This window comes from Mixophyes fleayi, chromosome 1, assembly GCF_038048845.1.
Source record: "Mixophyes fleayi isolate aMixFle1 chromosome 1, aMixFle1.hap1, whole genome shotgun sequence".
Taxonomy (NCBI): Eukaryota; Metazoa; Chordata; class Amphibia; order Anura; family Limnodynastidae; genus Mixophyes; species Mixophyes fleayi.
Genome location: NC_134402.1, coordinates 379,371,762 through 379,395,883, shown reverse-complemented (window position 1 = coordinate 379,395,883; position 24,122 = coordinate 379,371,762). Strand labels below are relative to the sequence as shown.

The 24,122-nt window shown below is 40.8% G+C and overlaps 1 protein-coding gene across 2 annotated transcripts in view; it reads left to right on the top strand.

Annotated features, from left to right (window-relative positions):
- Positions 1-22,513, top strand: part of LVRN (laeverin) — a 132,550-nt gene extending 110,037 nt beyond the window's left edge. For both annotated transcript variants that reach the window (XM_075179493.1, XM_075179484.1), the window contains 4 exons: positions 1,118-1,291; positions 19,555-19,686; positions 20,467-20,551; positions 22,204-22,513. In XM_075179493.1, coding sequence (XP_075035594.1) covers positions 1,118-1,291; positions 19,555-19,686; positions 20,467-20,551; positions 22,204-22,362 — 550 coding nt within the window. In that variant the 3' untranslated portion in view covers positions 22,363-22,513. The remainder of the gene's footprint in view (positions 1-1,117; positions 1,292-19,554; positions 19,687-20,466; positions 20,552-22,203) is intronic.
- The last annotated feature ends 1,609 nt before the right edge of the window (positions 22,514-24,122 follow it).

Below are 24,122 nucleotides of genomic sequence, written 5' to 3'. Positions count from 1 at the left end.
CGAGAGGCACCATCAGGCCTTTTAACCAATCCGGACCTGCGAGGATCCTGCAGCCTGATCTGTATCTGAGCCGAACGAAAGACAGCATTTGTAAATGTGTGCAACTAAGACTTTTGCATTTTTATCTACAGTAGAAATGGCAGGTCTTTTGCTGGCTATAGCAGTGTGCTGGGGGATCTTTCTGTGTGTTTGTTCCTTTTAGAATATGCCTCCCCCTCCAATGCAACATGGTTTTGCCAAGGTGCAAAGTTACTATTTTTTTTGCTTTACTTTCCTTAATGAATCAGGCCCAATGTGGCTAATGTCTTAATGTTTCACGCAAGCTTGAAGTGCCATCTTATTCCCTGATGTAATATCAGGTTAATCATGATTTTTTTTTTTGAGGGGCAAAAATTATTACTAATTATCTTACACGGGCAAAACTATTTTATGATTAAATTATTGGCCCAAATTTCCTTAATAATAATATGTAAGGGATTTTTTATTTATTTTATTATATTATTGTGGCTTACTATTTCATTACTAGTGGAGCAGCAATCATTTTTTTATGATGTGGCACCACATCATTTTTCCAGATGGGGAGACTATTTGACGTACATACTTGTCACACTACAAGTGACAGCATGTACATGGGTACAAGAAAATAAAATAATTTAGTCCCCGTAAGATAATGAATAATAATTTTTGCTCCTCTAAACAAGAAGTCACGATTACCCTCATAATTAAAACTTGTATTTTATCTCCTGTTATGTTAACATAGGCCAGCAGTGGAAAGTGTATGTATTTGCTAATCTCACCTATCCAAAGCAGCATGTTGATTCTGGCAATTTTCACAGCGAGATAGCAGCGAATTGCAAAATTGCAGCTTCATACATACGACTACTTGTATTCTTAGAATGGCCAAAATTAGGAACGGTGATTTGTAGCATATTAATTTTGGATAAATCACTTTACTGGTGATTTACTATCAACTCACACTTTCATACATAGGCGAGTTCAAACTTGCCCGAGAAAATCACTAATAAAGGCAAATCGTGTCTTGATATATTTTGCCCCTGGTCTTTCTTTGAGATTAATAAGATGATTTATACAATTTTTATTATATGTGACTCTACAGAATCCCACAATCCATTAAAGGCTCCATCTATTGCTATGGCATTGCGGAGGGTGGTGAAAAGGAATGGGACTTTGCTTGGAATCTGTATAACAAGTCAAATATTGAAGATCACTGGGAGCAGAGTTACCTAAAACAAGGGTTGAGCTGCACCAAGCAACCGTGGCTGCTGTATCGGTAAGCTGAACTGAGAATACAAATGTCATCATATACAATATAATCCACTGTGGCTCAGTAATATTACCACAATAAATTGCTCACAATAAATATTTTTACACTTGTAAGGAAACACATCATGAAAGTCATTACAAAGATGCTTGTCTGATATAGTGCTTACTCTTGCCTAGTTAGACACTGGACCATGGACTTCATCTAAACTTAAATTCACTTTTCTTATATGGTATATACATATCTCACTTTTGACACTCACTGCTCCATTATAGTTTTCAGCTATCTATTAGCGATATGACTGTAGTGAGTGTCCCTTTTGCTTGTCTATATCACTTATTGTAATACCAGGAAAGTCACAGGGGCTGATTCAATTCTCCACAAAGTGCTGACAGACTTCCGAAGATTACGAGGCAAAAATTTCAGGTCGGACATCACTGAGGATTGACTTTGCCGACTATTCCAGAGGCACCACATGGCACATCTCGCAGAATTGATTCTCCCCTATAGTATAACAAACAGTTTAAAACACTTCAAGGGGTCACTTTTGTGTATATAATAAAATGACTAGTACATTGGTGGGGGTCCTTCTCAAGGGACCCACAAAATTTGTGCATTGCAGCAGTCCTCAATTTGCATTGGGCACCTCTACTGGAGAGTAGCTGGAGCGTTGTAGGAGAGCCACAGACGCAGAGGGATCCAACACTCACTGATATGATATCCTCCTTTCCTGTGGCTGTTCTACTTCTGCAAAGAATTCCAGTGAGTGCTGAAGTCAGCTGCATCACACCAACGACAGAAGTCCCAAGGAACCTCCTCTGTCTACCTAGTCTATCCCACCACCTAAACAACGAATATTCCTTTGACAAACTGTATAGAGCAGGGTTTCCCAAACCCAGTCCTCAGGGCTCCCTAACAGTGCAGGTTTTCCATATCTCCATGCTGGAGAACAGGAGTATTCATTACTGACTGACACATTGTAACAGATCCACAGGTCAGGGGCAAACGCAGGATTTGTAGAGGGGGGTTTCCACACCACGCCGCCAGAGGGCGTGACCAGAATGCATGGAGGCGTGACTATAATTTTAGACAGTGCTTGGCTGCTCTCTAACTCTTCTTATCCCCATAATATATATGGGCAATGCTGCGTGCTCTACTGTTAGGTGCACGCAGCTCTCCCTTTTCAAGCAGAGCCGTGTGAAGCAGGGGCGGGATCCAGCCACCTCAATTATACAGTGCCCCAGGCTTGGATGGGCGTTTCCAGGCACTAGGAACCCCCCCCCTCGGTTTGCCTATGAGGGGGGCATGGTCAGCTCATGGATGACATGGCAAGTGGCATAGTGTAGTATATAAATAATACAGTGTAAAGTATATATAGAGTTAGGGCCCAGACCTCTAGATTGGGACAATGTCTTAACTGAGCAGAACAGTCAAACAAAATCATGACAGTTCCACCTTAATCAGAACACTTGGCAGAGAGTCCTGCTCTATCCTTGCCTGTTCTTGCAACTTCCACTACCTGTTGCTGCTTGTGTCTTAAGCCCAGTAGCTAATTGTCTGGATTCGGAAATGCTGGGGCCTTGTTTGCAAAAAGGAATAGGTACAATAATAATAGTATTTATTTTAATAAATACACCTATTTTTTGTAAAAAAAATTGTTAAATAGGTTTTGTTTCTAATGTTCTGTCAGTGTGCAACAACCAACAGTGTCACAAAACGCGAGTCTAGAGTGATTCTGTTATATAAACATATATTTATTATTCCCCTTGCAATATGAGATACAAGTGTCTATTTCCTATGTATAATTTTGGATTTCATTTGGATTGTAGTGTGCATTATAAACACCCACGAGCACACCTGCATTAAGATGGCCTGTAATGTATGTATAATATTTATTTTAAACTTAAATCTCTCACCCCCCCCATTAAATTATTAGCCCTCACCCTCTCCATTAAAGCAATAGCCCACATCCACATTACATTAAAATCACCCCATCTTCCCATGCTTACTTTCTTTCAGCCGATACTGCAGAGCCAGAGTATTCTGTCTTCTTCTCTTATTGCCTGTACATGTGGGATAGTGCGCATGTCATGTGGTGCAGTCCCCACTTGTGATGAGGTCATCAGAGGAGAGAGGAGGAAGGGAGAAACAGATAAGTAAGATGGCTGGTCCCGGAGGAGGATTTCCCCAGTACTCCGATAAGCCAGCCCAAACTGGTCCTTATAGCATGGAGTATAAGGGATATATAATTTTTACCACAAATCTCCACAAAAAATTGCATTTGGGAAATAATTATATTCATGACAGAGATTTTTATTAAGAGAAATTGTTCATTTAAAGTTATAGGAGGAAATATCCTTATTACCATCAATGGTCTGGTTAAGTATTGTGCAGAAGCAATATTCCTGTCCATTATGTATCAGTTGCAGGTGCCTGGGGTGTGGCATGTTCCAAACCACAGGGATCATGTGATCCTCATTCTGTTACTTTTGGAAAAGGGGCTTATGGTTAAATATAATTTTTTTGACCTGAGATCTCACCTGTGTGGGGTCAGAACCTTTTGTGCCCAAAATTGTTTAAATGCCCAACAATAATCATGTATATTGCAGGATTACATTTAATGTAATCTATAAAAATACCAACTCCTACTCCCCAACCCAAAAATTTAAGGGACAAAAATGGAAAAAAAGTGTTAAATGCCAATGTAAATACTAAGAGCTTGAATTCACCAATCAAGCATAAAAATCATTTAGAAAACCATAAAGAACAGATCTAACTTTTACTCAAGAAAGAGCGTTCTGAAAAGGTAGTGTATAATACCCCCCACCCCCCCCCCCACCCCAATATTTGTGAAATACCTGTACGAGTCAAATATGTGTTGCAATTTTATGGATAATGGGATTGTAATGACATTAGCCAATGTTTTTACTCACATTCTAAAGGTCACCGTTAGAAGGTGTTTTACTACAGTTTGATACTTCACCAGGAAAATTATTAAGTCTGAGAACATTGATAATCTGATATGTGGGTAATGAAGAGTCAGTAGATATTATACAGTACAGAAGCAAAATATACACCATCATGATGATCACAAAAAGCTTAAACAAACAAGTGTGCTCATTACAAATTAAAAAAAAATGTTTTGAAAATACCATTCTGTAATCTTCTGTTACAAAACAAACATTGGTCACTGGTGCAGAGTGAAAACTGTCAAAAGAAATTTCCAGTATTTATGGGTAACATTAAACAAGAGTACAACCCCAGGGGCGCACACAGGATTGTCAGGGGGGGAGTTCCGCCGCGGCTGCTGTATAAGACAGTGCCGCTATGGTGGCCACTTAGTTAGCGCAGGGGGGGGGGGGGTTTCTGGAGACTGCAGGTGGTCCTAATTATGTCACATGTGATCCGGAAAACCTGCACTGTTGGGGAGCCCTGAGGACTGGGTTTGGTAAACCCTGGTATAGAGGCATATGCAACTATATAGATAGTTCACTTACATTGATTTATGGTTTTTTCCCTGTATTGTACATCCAGGAAAGGAAAAATCAACCAATTTCCCTTCAAACAAGGAAAAGAAATTAGTCCTGATGCAACACACATTACACACTCATTCAACATTTCAGAGTGACGCCTGTTAAAAAAAACCCTGTGGTTTCTGCCTAGGTGATATATATTCAAACCGTTCTATAAGTTGACTATAATTTTCCACAGGTGAAAATTACAATTTAAAGCTCAATATTCTCACTTTCCTCGGAGAGCATTACAAGTCTTTACTATTCTCTGGATACCACAATATTAAAGTAATTTTATCGTTTTCAAATAAGCATTGCCCAATCAATTGTATGTGTATCCAAAGCACATGGTGGTTTATTTTTAGCAGATGCTCCTTTCATAGCCAGCATCATACAAAAGGTTTATTCCCTAATATCAATAACTAAAGTATGCAATGTGCGATCACTTCGCCGATTGCACCGGACAGCTACTGATGAATAGAGCATCAATATGATATCAGGCATGACACCTTTCCTATAACCTAAACCTTTAATAACACTGAAGTGTACATATAATCATATTATATAAACTAATAATAAACCAAATGCTATCTGCTCATAAATTACAGTGTAACGGAACCAATATGAATTGTATAAATAACTAAATGTTGTAATGCGAGTGTGTGCGTGCGTATTTTACCGTGCGATCGCATCACGCCACGTGTTACATGGTGTACGCTTCGCAATACGCACGGCAAACCAATATTAAACCAATATACTTTCGTTCATCCAATTATACGACTTCAACAGTCCACCCTTTGATAGTATAATAAACTATCCTCTTAAAGATGTTATATGCAGGATCTCCGTACCACGTTTCATTGTTATGTAATACAAATCCCCCTTGGTGTATGACCACGCTGTTTGTAGATCTAAACAAGTTATCATAAGAGAGAGTCTTAATCCTCTAAACGATTTCTTCTTTTACTATAAACCGTACACTTCTAGAGCTTGGAGATAACCTTTTGTATGCCCTTCAAGGGTGCAATAAAACACTTAATACATTATTTGGAAAGGTACAAGGTACAATAGAACATGTATCAGCTATACAGAATTCTCTACTACAGTTCTTCAAGTTTAACAGGTTTTTCTGTCCAACGCATGTCTTTAAGCTCAGAATACATGTCACTCACCGGACCGTGAGTGCCTCTTCCCGGACATTTAGGAACCGTGGTCGTCCACCATCCTGAGGGTCTGCGCATGCGCAGCCCTTTTCTATACTTCAGTGTATACCCCTTTAACTCAATTGGCAGATCAGGCAACCTCCCTATATTAAGCACCTGTGGTCAACACCACGTTGCCTGATCTTGGAGTCTCATTCCTCATGAGTCTCTGAAGGTGTTCCTGTATTCCTCGTGTATTCAGCGCTGCTGATTCCTGTGGTTTCCAAACCACTTCTATTCCTGTGGTTTCCATACCACTTCTACCATCAACTATATCATCAGGACTGTTTGCTGATTCCTATCCGCTGCCTCCATGCACTACAGTCTTCTAAACCACTTCTACCATCAACTGTATCATCAGGACTGTTTGCTGATTCCTATCCGCTGCCTCCGTGCACTACAGTCTTCTAAACCACTTCAACGTTATTTTATATCAATGTGACTGTTTGCTCATTGCTATCCGCTGCCTCCGTGCACTCCAGCTTTTACTTCACTCACCTGCTTCTCATCAAGTCTGTTTGCTGATTCCTATCCGCTGCCTCTGTGCACTACAGTCTCCTGCTTGCAACTCGCCTGTGTTCATCATCGTGACTGCCAGCTGACTACTATCCTCTGCCTCCGTGCACTACGGTCTCCTGCTTGCAACTCGCCTGTGTTCATCATCGTGACTGCCAGCTGGCTACTATCCGCTGCCTCCGTGCACTACAGTCTCCTGCTTGCAACTCGCCTGTGTTCAACATCGTGACTGCCAGCTGATTACTATCCGCTGCCTCCGTGCACTACAGTCTCATCTCATCTTTGCTGTGCCTTCCTCGAGACTGCCGCTTTCATGACCATCTGCTACACTTCGTGATCTACAGCTCCTGCCCTGCGCTGCACTCCTGTTTCCCATCGCTGTTGGTTCCTGTGGTCGCTACTGGTTACCTCCGTGTGCCGCTGAGCCCTGCTGCTGTGGTCAGCGCTATCGTCCATCTCCTGCTGATCCACTCTCCACGCCTTCACGTGTTCCACTGGTCTCTACCCTCCTGTCAGCATTGGATTTGTATCTCATCTACTACCCTCTGCTGGATCATCTCTATTCTCCTGGGTCTCCTATGAGTCCAGTTCCACGTGTTGCTGACTCCTGTGGATTCGTGTCCCTGTTGGTCTACTCACCTGTGCGCTGCACCTGCTAGACCTCTGCCTCACCTGTCCAGGGACTTTCTATCCAGTCGGCCTCTAGCCGCTCAGGTACCGCTGCTATCCCATCTGACTGCTACTGCTGAACCACGGTATGCATACTTCTCATTGACTGTGCTGTGTATTGCATATCTTGCTGGACTGTGTTTGGTTCTCTCTGGAGTCTGCTATCCGCTGAGTCTATTGCCATCATTGACTGTGTTATCATTGTGCTGGACTACTTCAAGAGACTTTCTAGATTGCAGACCTGCTCAGTCATTTATATATATATATATCTATATTGTGCATATTACTGTGGATCGTGTATAAGGTGCCTGTGTATATCCTGTGTTGCAGTCTTCCCCTGTGCACCTCCTCACATATATATTCAGTGGTACAACTTGCTGATGTCAGACCACTGATCCCTGTTTCCGGTATCACCTGTTCCATCATCCTCTCACATAGCAGTGGTACAACTTGCTACCGCAGACCACTGACTACCTGGATACCTCCACTTGGATTCCATTCCTTCACTCAGACAGCGGTACAACTTGCTACCCGCAGACCGCTGACTCTCATCACCTCCTTGTTTCTGTTGGACATTCCTCCTCACTATAGCAGTGGTACAACTTGCTATCGCAGACCACTGACTACCTTCACGTGTCCTTGTCCATACAGTTCCTTGTGTATTATTACCTCATTATTACCAGTGTTGCTAGTCATAGACTTTCCTGAGCATCTCATCGGCCATCATTTCATGTTCCGTGATCACCCAGCTACCAGAGTACCCTATTACCATCTACATTGCTCTGGTAAGCCTACCATCTGGTGATCCCTGGGTAAAGACTCCTAGTGCCCGTGACAGTAAGATCAGGCCATGACAGACCCAGATGCGGAACCTACCGCCAAAGAGATGCTGCGGCATCTGGTTACTCGTATTGAGCAACAGGAAGTTCGCCAACGGCATTTACTGCGGTGTTACCAGGCGTTAGCCTCCCAAAGACCGTCTGTACAAGATGCCACAACTACTGTTGATGCTCCTGTGCCTTCCTCCGTTTCCCCAGTGCCATCCCAGGTGTTTACAGCTTCCACGCTTCACCTGCCTACTCCGTCAAAATACGATGGAGACCCCAAAACTTGTAGGGGTTTTCTTACTCAATGCTCAGTTCATTTTGAGCTCCAACCTCAAAATTTTTCTACCCATCGTTCCAGAGTGGCCTATCTTATTTCATTGTTTTCTGGACAAGCTCTCGCATGGGCTTCCCCTCTGTGGGAAAGAAACGATCCATTGTTACAGGATAGTGCCGAGTTTATTTCCACGTTCCGAAGTGTATTCGATGAACCAGGTCGTGTCATTTCCGCTGCATCCAACATTCTCCGTCTTCGCCAAGGATCTCGCACTGTGGCTCAGTACGTCATTCGATTTAGGATCTTAGCCTCTGAACTTCAGTGGAACACTGAAGCACTAGTTGCCGCCTTCTGGCAGGGGCTTTCCGATAAAATTAAAAACGCACTGACTTCACAAGAACTACCCTCCTCTTTAGAAGATTTGATCTCTCTTTGCCATCGGGTAGACCTGAGGTTTCGTGAAAGAGAACCTGAGAAAACAACTTCGGTTAAAACACCTCTTCTCTCAAATCCTCAATTTCACCCAGCTTCATCTCCGGTGATACCCATGGAGATAGGTCGCTCCAAATTAACTTTAGAGGAGAGGGACCGAAGAATAAAGAATAGACTTTGTATCTATTGTGCCGATTCTACGCATATGCTCAATTCTTGTCCCAGGAAATGCCGGGCTCTAACCAATACTGGGGAGATAAGGTTAGGGTTCCTGGAGTCCTCTCCATCGTCTAGGAAATCTAAAGCCTGCGCTTTTGATGTTACGATTTCCTTTGCTACCAAATCCTTTGAGTCACAGGCATTGATTGATTCCGGAGCAGCAGGAAATTTCATTTCTAAATCACTAGTGAATCAATGGTCCCTACCAGTGATTACTTTAAAAACACCCATTACTGTGACGGCTATAGATGGATCACGTCTCATCAATGGTCTCATCACCCAGAGTACGTCTCCAGTAACTCTTCAGATTGGTGTACTACACCATGAAGAAATTTCGTTTTTAATTCTTCCTGTTACGACAAGCCCGATTGTCTTAGGCCTTTCATGGCTTCAATGTCATTCTCCCCAGATTGACTGGCGCACTTCTCAAGTTACATCTTGGGGAGCTGAATGTCATCATCGTTGTTTCTCTCAAGTGGTTTCATTCGAAAGACAGCATTTGTCTATTCCACCAGGTCCTCCTCCACAGGATCCTTCATCTACGGATCTGTGTGATAAGGTTCAGTCTGAACGCCTTCCTCCTCATCGGGCGTTCGTGACGTCATTGGACGTTGAAGATGGACCTCAGGAGTCATCTTCAAAAACTCAAGTGCTGGTAGTTCACGGTCACCATCCGTCTTTTCCGGAATTTCCTGCCCTCCCGCCCACCCAAGTTCCTGCGGTGGAGACTGCTTGTCAGACCTTTAAAAATATCTGGTCTCAGGTCAAAACCTGTTTAAAGAAGACATCTATCAAATATAAATCTTTCGCAGATAAGAAGAGGCGGGCTATTCCACCACTAAAAATTGGAGATCGTGTCTGGTTATCTACTAAAAATATTCGTTTGAAGGTTCCATCCATGAAATTCGCCCCCCGTTTTATTGGTCCATATAGGATCATTCAAGTCATCAATCCAGTTTGTGTGAAACTTCTTCTTCCTAAGAATCTTCAGATTTCTAATGCCTTCCACGTATCCTTGCTCAAACCTCTGATTATCAACCGTTTCTCAACTCCTCCCTCAGCTCCGCAGCCAGTTCAAGTCCATCAGGAGGAGGATTTCGAGGTCACTGAGGTGCTAGACGCAAAAATTTCGCGAGGAGGTCTTCATTTCCTCGTTCATGGGAAGGGCTTTGGTCCTGAGGAGCGCTCTTGGATCAAAGCTGAAGATCTTAATGCTCCTGCCCTTTTGAAGAAGTTTTACTCCAAAAATCCGGACAAGCCCGGTTCCAGGCGTTCTGTGCCCACCTTTAAAAGGGGGGGTACTGTCACTCACCGGACCGTGAGTGCCTCTTCCCGGACATTTAGGAACCGTGGTCGTCCACCATCCTGAGGGTCTGCGCATGCGCAGCCCTTTTCTATACTTCAGTGTATACCCCTTTAACTCAATTGGCAGATCAGGCAACCTCCCTATATTAAGCACCTGTGGTCAACACCACGTTGCCTGATCTTGGAGTCTCATTCCTCATGAGTCTCTGAAGGTGTTCCTGTATTCCTCGTGTATTCAGCGCTGCTGATTCCTGTGGTTTCCAAACCACTTCTATTCCTGTGGTTTCCATACCACTTCTACCATCAACTATATCATCAGGACTGTTTGCTGATTCCTATCCGCTGCCTCCGTGCACTACAGTCTTCTAAACCACTTCTACCATCAACTGTATCATCAGGACTGTTTGCTGATTCCTATCCGCTGCCTCCGTGCACTACAGTCTTCTAAACCACTTCAACGTTATTTTATATCAATGTGACTGTTTGCTCATTGCTATCCGCTGCCTCCGTGCACTCCAGCTTTTACTTCACTCACCTGCTTCTCATCAAGTCTGTTTGCTGATTCCTATCCGCTGCCTCTGTGCACTACAGTCTCCTGCTTGCAACTCGCCTGTGTTCATCATCGTGACTGCCAGCTGACTACTATCCGCTGCCTCCGTGCACTACGGTCTCCTGCTTGCAACTCGCCTGTGTTCATCATCGTGACTGCCAGCTGGCTACTATCCGCTGCCTCCGTGCACTACAGTCTCCTGCTTGCAACTCGCCTGTGTTCAACATCGTGACTGCCAGCTGATTACTATCCGCTGCCTCCGTGCACTACAGTCTCATCTCATCTTTGCTGTGCCTTCCTCGAGACTGCCGCTTTCATGACCATCTGCTACACTTCGTGATCTACAGCTCCTGCCCTGCGCTGCACTCCTGTTTCCCATCGCTGTTGGTTCCTGTGGTCGCTACTGGTTACCTCCGTGTGCCGCTGAGCCCTGCTGCTGTGGTCAGCGCTATCGTCCATCTCCTGCTGATCCACTCTCCACGCCTTCACGTGTTCCACTGGTCTCTACCCTCCTGTCAGCATTGGATTTGTATCTCATCTACTACCCTCTGCTGGATCATCTCTATTCTCCTGGGTCTCCTATGAGTCCAGTTCCACGTGTTGCTGACTCCTGTGGATTCGTGTCCCTGTTGGTCTACTCACCTGTGCGCTGCACCTGCTAGACCTCTGCCTCACCTGTCCAGGGACTTTCTATCCAGTCGGCCTCTAGCCGCTCAGGTACCGCTGCTATCCCATCTGACTGCTACTGCTGAACCACGGTATGCATACTTCTCATTGACTGTGCTGTGTATTGCATATCTTGCTGGACTGTGTTTGGTTCTCTCTGGAGTCTGCTATCCGCTGAGTCTATTGCCATCATTGACTGTGTTATCATTGTGCTGGACTACTTCAAGAGACTTTCTAGATTGCAGACCTGCTCAGTCATTTATATATATATATATCTATATTGTGCATATTACTGTGGATCGTGTATAAGGTGCCTGTGTATATCCTGTGTTGCAGTCTTCCCCTGTGCACCTCCTCACATATATATTCAGTGGTACAACTTGCTGATGTCAGACCACTGATCCCTGTTTCCGGTATCACCTGTTCCATCATCCTCTCACATAGCAGTGGTACAACTTGCTACCGCAGACCACTGACTACCTGGATACCTCCACTTGGATTCCATTCCTTCACTCAGACAGCGGTACAACTTGCTACCCGCAGACCGCTGACTCTCATCACCTCCTTGTTTCTGTTGGACATTCCTCCTCACTATAGCAGTGGTACAACTTGCTATCGCAGACCACTGACTACCTTCACGTGTCCTTGTCCATACAGTTCCTTGTGTATTATTACCTCATTATTACCAGTGTTGCTAGTCATAGACTTTCCTGAGCATCTCATCGGCCATCATTTCATGTTCCGTGATCACCCAGCTACCAGAGTACCCTATTACCATCTACATTGCTCTGGTAAGCCTACCATCTGGTGATCCCTGGGTAAAGACTCCTAGTGCCCGTGACAATACATTTAAACACTTCATGTTCATCAATAGCATCATCCTATGTCTATCAATAATGTCATATGCAATCTCCTTCAGCTTGCATTAATATACACACTTCTAATAATGTCATCAGTTCTTTTCATCAACACTTGTGGGCGGGCTATTGTCTGTTCGTTCTTCCCAGTCTCCCAATACTCAGATTGAACAGTGATCGGTTTGCAAAGCATTGGGAGACTTCAGACTAAGGGACCTAGGTGTCCTACTTTTTTCCCTAGTCCGAATATTACTGGACTGGCATCGCTGGGTGTATCTCTTTTCTAACCATAGGGTCGCTATACTTACGGATGTAATGCTACTCAGACAATAGCCCCTCGCACTTTCTCCAAGCTCCAGGGTTTCCACATTTTCCTTTACCCCTGAATTGAATAGAGTAATTGGCTGGACCGATTATGCTACTAACTTCTCCTTCCTCCCCAATACCTCCTCATCATTACCTGAACCAGTCTCTGTCACCTGCTAATAATCAAAAGAATTAACCGTCCTGAGAAGAGAGTGAAATGAGAGAACGCAAAACAGGAAAAACTACAACTTCATGCTGGACAACAGTCTTAGCCTTTGGCTCAGGTGCTACTAACTGCATTCAAGGCCTTCCAGTACAGACTCATGAGTGCCCTTGGACCCTTCTCTGAGTGTTGGCCCCTCTGCAGTGGGTGGAATGGGCACCAGTGTGTCTCTGCTACCCTTGAAGCCGTGATGCTGGTAGCCTACACCTGGTACCTGTCTGTCAAATAACCTAAGCTTAATAAATTTCTGCTCCACAACTTACTCTCCCGATCCAACATCCTGACAGTTAGCATGACTTTTCAGGAAACAGTGTTTTGGATGTTCTTGGTTGCTGTCTCACTATTTACCTTCTCTCAAGATCTAACCTAGCCTTCCAGTTACAATCTCATCTCACGAGGGGTCAAGAACATTTCAAAAACTGACAGGTTAGGAGTCTGCCCAGGAGTGATCTTTTGGTAGCGGGACAGGACTAGTGGCCGAAGCTATCAGTCCCTTCAATCAAGTTCTAACTCTTATTCTATTCAATTTGTTCTACCGAGTACCACTACTTTCTGTTCACACTGGTTTATGGCTAATTGAAAGTATGTGATTTGTTACCACTACTCATACATTATACCTCTATTATCAATAACATGAATACCCCTATCATCTATTATAACTCTAGGACTATCACATTGAATAACAAAAGCTTTGAGTATGATACAGTAATACATTAGACACATTTCAATACACCTCTACCCAGACATATTTCATTGGTACGCCAGTGTATACTTGAGGATCCTGCATGGTGGTAATTGGATGACGTGTATTTGTTTTACCTGGAGGAAAACCCATCAGCAGGAGGGATATGGGATGGCTCTATTGGTCTACCTTGTCCATCTCTCCAGAGTCCACCAGACTCCTCACCACATCTCTTCACCTTCCAGACAGTTTATCCCTTAGGTAACACAAATCTTCCTATATTAACCAATATGTGTATGCATGCATGTGTGTGTGTGTTTGTGTGTTCACATTTTAAAACTAAAACAATACAACGAAAAACAAAACAAAACATAGATTTGTTAGCTGTCACATAAAACCCTGCTGTCTATTTGACAGCTATGTTCTCCCTGGTGTGACAGCCATGTATGGTCGTGTGTGTAAGTGTGGACTTTACTAGCAGCTACTTTAGTTGGTAACTGTGTCACTGTATAAAGTCCTCTATGTAGTGTCCTAATCATGTGCTGGTATTGCTATAAAACGATTTCTCAGTCACCTCAACATCGCCCCCTAGACTAGAAAAATGCTGAAGACCAATGTATATCAATCGATTTTCCCTCTGCCAACTCACATGTCATTCTCAGTACCTCACACTCAGCTACTTGACTAAGTGGGAAAGGCAAAGGGGTCTGTTTCTATAACACTTCCTTCAAATATAACAGTATCCAGTACATGCCTATCTAGCAGTGAAAAAAATATAAAACACGAAAATTCTACATTTTCTAGGGTTTCACATCATGTCGTATCTTGTGGTAAAAATCCTACTCTAATGTTCTATACAGAGATGCATATCTGTAGGCCTAACCTCCAGCAATCTCCTATCCACCCTTTGTGCCTCCATATAAAGGCACATTTTTGTACAGGAGGCACGAATCATAAAACAAAAAAACAAAACAGATATGCAATCTATAAAACATGAATCGTATTTCCACAACAGAACCTTTCTGCTTAAAATCAGCAGTTTCTATACCCATGAAAACAAAACCCCTGACTGTTTCTGTAACTCATGTCAATCTAGTGTGTGTATCTCTGAATTTGTCTTATGTAAAAAAAAAAAAAATATGTCTTAGCCCCATTGTTGAGACTGTGTCTGATTTTATCTCTACCAGAGCAGAGAGAGAGAGGGAGAGAGAGAGAGGGAGAGAGAGGGGGGGAGAGAGAGAGGTACTAGCGTTTGTGTAAAGAATGAGAAATAGGAAAGCAATGAATGATGGGAATACAAAGATTTCAATACAAACATACATGCAGAAAGGGAGATTTTTACAACAAAATGACAGCTGGATTGGACTCTGACTCTATGGGGAAATGGCTGTATTCATTTAACTATGATCCCTCCCAAGAATGACTAGGGGGTCTTAACCGTGCAATCCAGTGTCGTCCGTCATTTGTTCATTAAGAACTCGGTATCTCATTGACTAGATACCTTTTCAACGGACTTTCCTAACTTATAATAGAGAAATGTAAGAATTAACTGTTGATGACTCATCTGAGATACATAAACGATATTTTGGAGCAAAGTATGTATATACTTCATTGTTGGATAATGATTCTCAGCCAAACAAATTATCATGAGACACTGCAGCCTAAAACAAAGAGTGTTCCATTTGTCTATTGTTAATTAGTCTTTCAAGAGTAATTCTTCTATTTCTTTATCTCACCCCTTTTAAACACTTAAAACAAGTTTATATATCTTCTGTGTACCCTTATCTGTGAGAAGAAAAACAAGATAGTTATCTTAAAACAGCAAACAAAACAAACATTTCCATTCTTTTCCATTGGCCAGCGATTTAGGAAAGCAAACATGTGACAACATAAAACAAACAAACAAAATCAACAAAGATTACCTTTTAAATAAGTTTCTTTCTACATTTTGCACCTTAATACTTACCACAGATTAACTCTAGAGTCGGCTATATTTCTCCCCCAGAATATTAGTTGTTACAGAGTGTGCAATCAATTGTAGGGGAACCTCTGAGAGAAGTGTACGCCTCCTTTGTGGATGTCTATGTGATTTCCAACCCAGGTATCCATTCTTCTCTCTACAAAGTTCCTCCTCATGTTGTTTCTCTTCCTTTTTTACAATCTCTCCTAATGTGTCCTTCTTCTCTGCAATTGTAACATCTCACTATTCTGGGTTTCCTGTTATGTGGGTTGTATGCTGGTGGTCGTGTGTGCAGTCCCTCTAGTGCTGGGATACTTACCATCATTACCCTATCACTTAGTGTCTCTTTCTGTTCATTTATACTTTTATCATGTCCTATAACTGACTCCCTGAGAGCACTTACAGTGATTTCTCTCCAGTTTGGTAATGAAGTTTGCACCCTTCTTTTCAAGTTTTCCCTGAGGCCATCCATTAGAACTTTAACATCACCATCTCTGTCCACTTTCCCATTGGGAACTGTTGTAGTGCAGACAGGATGTAATTCTACCAAATCACTATGACTAGTTGCTGAAATTGCTGCTGCAGTACAATGGATGTCTTCCCCTGTGTTAACCTTTACATTATTCTCACCACTTTCAGCCGCTGCCCCTGCTGGTGGAACCGTTCCCTTTCCTTGTCCTGAAACATTACTTTTAACATTACTTAAAACAACATACAAGTTACTAGTTACAGTTTTCACATTTTTGGTATTGGCTGTACGCCCCCGCCCGAATTTGTCGGGGGCGTGTTTGCGCTCAGTTCGCCACGCTTTGCAACACACACTTCCGGAATGCTTGTTTCCGGTACGCTTACTTCCGCTGAACACGCGCTTCCTTGCCACGTGTACCCTTCTTGTTGCCACAATTTTAAACAGCTATCATGTTCAATTCTTGTTTTTGTTGATTTAATCAACCGCACTTTTCTTCTAACAATATTTAACACCTCTGACTCAAAACTACCCATGTTTGGGAAAGGTCTTTCACAATCCTTGGTCATTTTTACCCACTTGTCGCAATATTCAGTTGCGTATACACCATATTTATTAAACATGAGAAATCTTGCTGAACTAACCGGCAATTCATTAGGCAGCACAACACGAACTATCTCTAGCGTTTGCTTCGCATCCATTGTGAAAACAACCTATTTCTCAACGCTACGCAAAAGACTTTTTACCTGTTCTCCTTTCAAACAGAACTTACTAGAGATTTTTTATCCGTGGATGGTTTCACAGGCTACGCCCACACACCACCTAACACAGAAATATCATTGCAGACTAAAGGGCTATCAGCTCCTCGATACCCTGGAGTCTACCACAAAGTCTGTTTTCACCGTATACCCTGTATACTACTTATTTAAATCACGTGCTTCTTCAATACACCGTATGCTACATAAAAAAATCCACATACTACCATGTCACCGTATACCCTGTATACTACCTATAACACCGTATGCTACATAAAAATCCACATACTACCATATCACTGTATACCCTGTATACTACCTATTCCCACACCATATACAGCTTAGAATACTGTATATTACCTATAACACCATATGCTACATACAAATTCACATACTACCAATATCACCGTATACCCTGTATACTACCTATTCCCACACCATATACAGCTTACAATACTGTATATTACCTATAACACCGTATGTTACATACAAATTCACATACTACCTATTAAACTGCACCGTATGTTACATAAAAAATCCACATACTACCTATTAAATTGTTCTTATTTCAAACACAACCTTGCTCATCCAGTTTCCCTGGTCAGGCAGCAACCGATATCTCTGTCTTTTCAATAGTAAATCACCTCTTTGTCTGTCTTCAGCAGTATGCAAATTCTTCCGTTATCTATCTCTTTTCAACAGTATGCAAACTCTTCTCTTATCTTTATGCATTCCATTCACATACAACCTTTTGTTTTCTGCACAGACAATAGATTTCCCAATCAATGGTAGTCTTACAGAGGTTTTAACAAATGCTTATATAACAGACTATGAACATATTAACACATATGTAGACTATGTTACATATATAACAGACTATGAACATGATTGTTTAAACACGTGGTAACAATACCGGAAGTTCATACACGCAAAACAGGAAGCACACATACACTAGGCAATGCAATACCCTTTAAAACGTAAAACGACAATAAAAAGAAACATTTTTCTTTCTTGTCCCTAGATTCTAATTAGCGTTCCTTCAGTCTATGCAACAACGGACATTCGGTCTCTCAACACAAAGTGAACCACAGGTCTTAAACACATTACGTTCTTTCCTGCCATGCGACACGTCCGTCAATCCACCCCTTGTTGAGGAACCGAATAACGTAAGCGTTGCATACCTGCCGGTAACGTAACTCCTAAACTCACGAGCCCCCAATTATTAAAGTAATTTTATCGTTTTTAAATAAGCATTGCCCAATCAATTGTATGTGTATCCAAAGCACATGGTGGTTTATTTTCAGCAGATGTAAATAGTCAACAATTCAATACATTATTATATTATGATAAAGTACAGTACAGCACAGCCAATACCAAAAGATAAATACATACATACCGCTGCAATCGCTGCGCTTCCATGGGTCCCAATGGAACAGTATATCTTTTAGATAACTGTGGTCAGAGTAGACTGGGCTAGCAGCTGCAGCTGTGATCGTATATATTCATTCAGTGTTACAGAGTACAATGCAAATGGCGTAGCTTGCTTCCATAGGTCCAGACAAAGGGTATCTCCAGGACAAACAGTTCATAGGCTGATTTAATCTAAGGAATCCAAAGGAGGGGGTCGTCTCTCCAGGGGGTCTGCTCCTTTCATAGCCAGCATCATACAAAAGGTTTATTCCCTAATATCAATAACTAAAGTATGCAATGTGCGATCACTTCGCCGACTGCACCGGACAACTTCTGATGAATAGGGCTTCAATATGTTATCAGGCATGACACCTTTCCTATAACCTAAACCTTTAATAACACTGAAGTGTACATATAATCATATTATATAAACTAATAATAAACCAAATGCTATCTGCTCATAAATTACAGTGTAACGGAAGCAATATGAATTGTATAAATAACTAAATGTTGTAATGCGAGTGTGTGCGTGCGTATTTTACCGTGCGATCGCATCACGCCACGTGTTACGTGGCGTACGCTTCGAAATACGCACGGCAAACCAATATTAAACCAATATACTTTCGTTCATCCAATTATATGACTTCAACAACAAATATGGCACTGGCTCTAGGCTACGGTTTAATTGTGACAATATACTTGTATCCTATTGATAACTGGGGCTTATTTTTAGTTTATTTTTTAATTGTTAACCTATAGAGAGACCTTTAACTTACAAATATACATATATTACCATGAGAAGAATCTGCCTTATTCTTGCATGGTCGTGTTAAAATATCAGATCGTTAAAGTTTAATGAAACAGTGCATGTGGTCAAAATGAACAGGCATTATCCCCTATGGCAATAGTAAGAAATGCAGTGCTAGTAAGAAATGCAGTAATGCTAAATAGCTACTCCCTGTAATTTTAACATAAACTGTTATAATCAATTAAATTGCATATGAACTTTTAATTTTTAACACAGAAAAACTCCATGTTGTTTAGAAGTGTTTCATTTCTATTAATAATTCAAAACATATAATGGCATCTTGTAGTAAATATCAACTGATTTTGTTACTACTACCTAAACTAACAGTTCCATTAACTAGAGGTGCTCATATTTGTTTCAAAGTGTTTTTCAAACCGGTTTGTCAAATTGGCTAAGTTAAAAAATTTACAATAAATGTTCAAACTTTAGATAGGCTAAAAAAGTCAAGCAGGGCAAGCAGGTTCAAGTTTATATAACTGCTTTGTATTTTTATTAATGGTTTTCTATGTGCACAACAAATTCAAACATTGTATGTTTCACTGTTCGAATTTAAGAAACTTTGAAAATACTATAAAATATAGCAATTATAGATAACCACCTCTGATGAATGTTGTACGCTTCTGGTTTGTGCAGTTATTTGGAGACAAGCATGGATATTGATCCTGATACTATGGCGAGTGTCTTGTTGGAATTATTTAGGAATGATATAGGAAGACACATAGCTTGGGAGTTCATGAAAGACAACTGGCAACGAATAAATGACATGTAAGTACTAAAGTGCTGTGCAGCCTTCAGTCTGGAAGATATTGTTACTAATGTATTTCTTACAAAAATACCAATCATAGCATGTAGTCCTTTGCAGCCTTATACAAATTATTTGCTTTATACTGTTCATATAGTGGGCAAACATGCATCAATATTGGCAACAATATTGCAGATTGCCCAGATTTAGCAGCCGGAGAAAAAGACAGGCCAGTAGGACCTGGATCCAGAGCGATCATGAGATTTAGTAACTCCACCGCTACCACAGGAAAGGGTTCACATTTCTGTGTTTACCATGAGCAGGAACGTCCACGTCCATTGCAAAATTGATACCACACAGGCTCTTCATAACTCATTTCTCTTTTAATTGTAGCTAATGATGTGAAAACACCCGTGTGAATATGCTGCAAGTAGTTTTATTTAATACAGATAGATGCAGCACAGAGTGTGCACCAGCACAATTTCCCACTTTGCTTTCTTTAAAGACTAAGGGCTAGATTTACTAAGCGGCGGGTTTGAAAAAGTGGAGATGTTGCCTATGGCAACCAATCAGATTCTAGCTGTCATTTTGTAGAATGCACTAAATAAATGAAATCTAGAATCTGATTGGTTGCCATAGGCAACATCTCCACTTTTTCAAACCCGCCGCTTAGTAAATCTAGCCCTAACACTTTGTATATTCCTAGCATGTTTATCACTCCTTTTAAAGAGAAATTACAGTGCAGATGTAATACCTGTGTTGAAATATGTGTTCTGATTTAAATTCTATCTTTATGTTTTCAGTAATATGAACGAAACCAGTCCATTCTATGAAACATTATTACAAGACTTTGGATGGAAAGTTACTTCAGACTTTCAGTTCCAAGAGGTGAGATTTACAATATGGAAATTAGAATGAACTCCCCAGCACGTGTGAATGAGAAGCACATGTGGGGTGGGGTAGGTACATCAACAAAATTATACCTCCCAAAAGTAAATTTTTTACAATCAGGACATGCCCACGTCTCCAACGTAAAGGGGGCATGTTCACATAATATTAGGTGGTATAACCAAGTCATGATGAGTGCTTCTGAAGCACTAGGTCCCCCTCTAATACCATTACCCTCCCCTTCCCTAGAGACACCTCTCCATTGTTGCTGCACCCATTCAATGGTGAATCTGTGAATTGGTGAATAGGAAAGTAAGAGACATGATTTAATGTTAATATAGTGAGTTCCATCCAACAATGGACTTTAAGTTTACTGTATACTAGATCGATTGGGGATTGTGGCAATATGGGCAATATTCCACATAGAATTGAAGAATAGACTAATAGTTTCCCTGGGAATCTGCAGGCTCAGGCTACAGAGAGTGTTAAGTCTGTGCACTCCTCCACACACACAGCACAGAAACACAGGTGGAGCCCCATTCATTAAGGGAACAGCTAGTGTAGTGCTTGGGAGGAAGCTTAAATAGCTGGACTTGTGTTGTGGTGCTAGTGTGTGGCCGATGTCCAGTGAGGGGACTATCTGTCAAGCTAGTGTTAGGGTCGCATGTTAGTAGCTGTTCATTCCATCCTGAAAAAAACAGCAAGGTGGTTCAGCAAACCTGTGTCAGTAGCATTTGTTTGGCATGCTTTTCACAGGATTTAAACGAAGGATAGAAAATAATTCTGCAACCTTATGACATCAGCAAATTATTACGCAAAAAAAGTCAGTGGAAATGAATCCTTATCCTATATTTTTGTAAATATTACGACATAACTGTATAAACATCATATTGTTACCTCCTCCCAATTTGTACAATTAATGGTAGCATTTCCAAAGTTAGGGCATGGTTGTGTATATATATATATATATATATATATATATATATATATATATATATACGTATATATCTATATATATATATATATATCTATATATATATGTATATATATGTATATATATATATATATAGATATGGGTATAATATATATATATATATATATATATATATATATATATATATATATATACCCATATCTATCTATCTATCTATCCATCTATCTATATCCAATCCATTTACCTTTTATATATATATATATATATATATATATATATATATATATATATATATATATATATATATATATATATATATATATATATATATTGGAACTGGCAGACAAACACAAGAATCACAATTCTTACTAGAACCCTCAAGCTACTAGCTATAATCCTGGCACTTAGATAAGCATGGTCATATTAATAATACAAACACAATTAGCAGTGTTTCACAACTTTCAGAAACAGCGCCTATTGTCCCCATTTACAATCATGACAGCCATAACAATCTGTATCTACAACCTTTGATTAACGAAGGAAACTTCACAAAATGCTTCATTTTACCTATATTTTTCAGACTAATATGTATGTTTTACCAAAATCAAACATGTAGCCTTGAAAGACTGCTAACTGAGCAGGAAATGTAGTTATTTATGCATTTTAGTAATCTGGGTGTTTTTGAGTAAGAGTTCCTCTGTCTGTTTGTACTTTGCAGATGCAGCTGTTCATCATAACGACTATGAATGAAAGTGATAGAGAACGTGAACTACAAAGGCTGGAGACCAGAAGGAAAGACCGGCTAGAGTGGATAAATATCGTCAATACCAGAATTATTGACTGGTTACAGAAGAACACGCTGGATTCTGATTTCTGAAATCTCCTATTTAAAATGTCTGGGATTTTATAGCCTCTTTCTAATCCTGTATATAAAGGTTCCAACTATTTTTCACCTAGACAGCAGAATTCATATGATATATATTTTTTTACAATTTGTGAGAATGTTATTAAATTTGTGCTGATTTACAGTTACAGTCCTGGATCTCTAAAAATGTTCAAGTTAATTGATGGCTCATCTACGTGCGAGGACACTGCTGATGGGTGCTGGGAAGAACATGCTCATTTGACAAATTGGGGAAAATTTGTCCAAGATTCACCAAGACCATGCTCGTTTATGATGTCAGACCCCTTATGGTCGCCATCCATCGTGACCAGGGAAATCACTGAAGCACTATCTGACTAATATAACTAATCATCATCATCATCATCAACATTTATTTATATAGCGCCAGCAAATTCCGTAGCGCTTTACAATTGGGAACAAACATTAATAAGACAATACTGGGTAATACATACAGACAGAGAGGTAAGAGAACCCTGCTCGCAAGCTTACAATCTTGAGTTATTGGTTCCTAGTGAATTAATGAGACTATATGCTCATGAATATTAGCCCAACCCACAAAATGGATGCCTCCATGTAGGTGAAAGGTCCACTGTAAATCTTGAGGTAGATTCAGATAATGTTGGACCTAGAATTTAGATCAATAGATTAGAGTTAAATTTAGTTAAATTAATTAAATTAAATTAGTTAATTTTTTTCATGTTTTCATCTGACCCAGGATATCTCAGTATTTAGTCATGTAGTTATTCCTCTTTAAAACAAGAGGATGTATTTATAACAGAAATAGGGCAGACATATTTATTTGAAAAGTGAAAAGTATTTGAAAAGTGGCCCCCTACCCTGCACGACATATGAACATATAGGGGAGAATTTTAAAAGACATTTGCACTAGTCTGTGGGAGGTGAAAAGGTGCATCTTCAAAAATATGTTGTATACAGCCAGGGGAGGGCTAGCAAATTTTAGCCTAGTGGTCAAGTCTCAACTCTGCAGCCTATTTTAAAGGAAAAAAATGCAGATGGCCCAGTGACCCAGTCCAAAGTAGCTCACTGTTGGACCAGCACGGGGGGCCCCCTGCCCAGCCTGCCCCAGTGTACAGTGCCCTCTGCACTTACTCTGAAGGGGGAGGTTTAATAAACCATAAGTGGCTCTCACCTTCCTAGGACACCAGCCATGCCTTTACTACATGAACTGTATCAGCAATAAATACAATTGTTTTACATCAGAAAGCTCCGGTACCCCTATACTCCACCCATACCTTACATCATGTACCTATAATGGGGTAAATTGCTCCAGCTTCATTAAAACAACATCATATAAGAAATTTACATAGATTATAGAATCTATGTATCAAGACAAATATGGAAGAACAGGCAGCCCATTTCATCTCTTTTCTTCATAACTGACTCCTCTTATTTGCTTTGTGCAGTTGTTTGAAAGGGCCATGCATAGAGGCAGCAAGACAGAGCTCTCTCCCCTTTTGCGTCTGCCCAAATCATCTTCCACCTCTGCAGGACCTATTTTCCTATTTCTTATTGAGATATTAAAAATGTCTGCAAAATACAAATTGTCTCGCACTAACCTATATTTTCCATTACATATACATTCCATAGAATTCCGAACTGATACATGTGTTCTGGTGTTCCAAGCTTGTAGAATACTGCAGAATCCATAGCTATCCATATATATGTAGGTTTACATGTTAGCATCTGGTAACATAGACAAAACAAGGATCTAA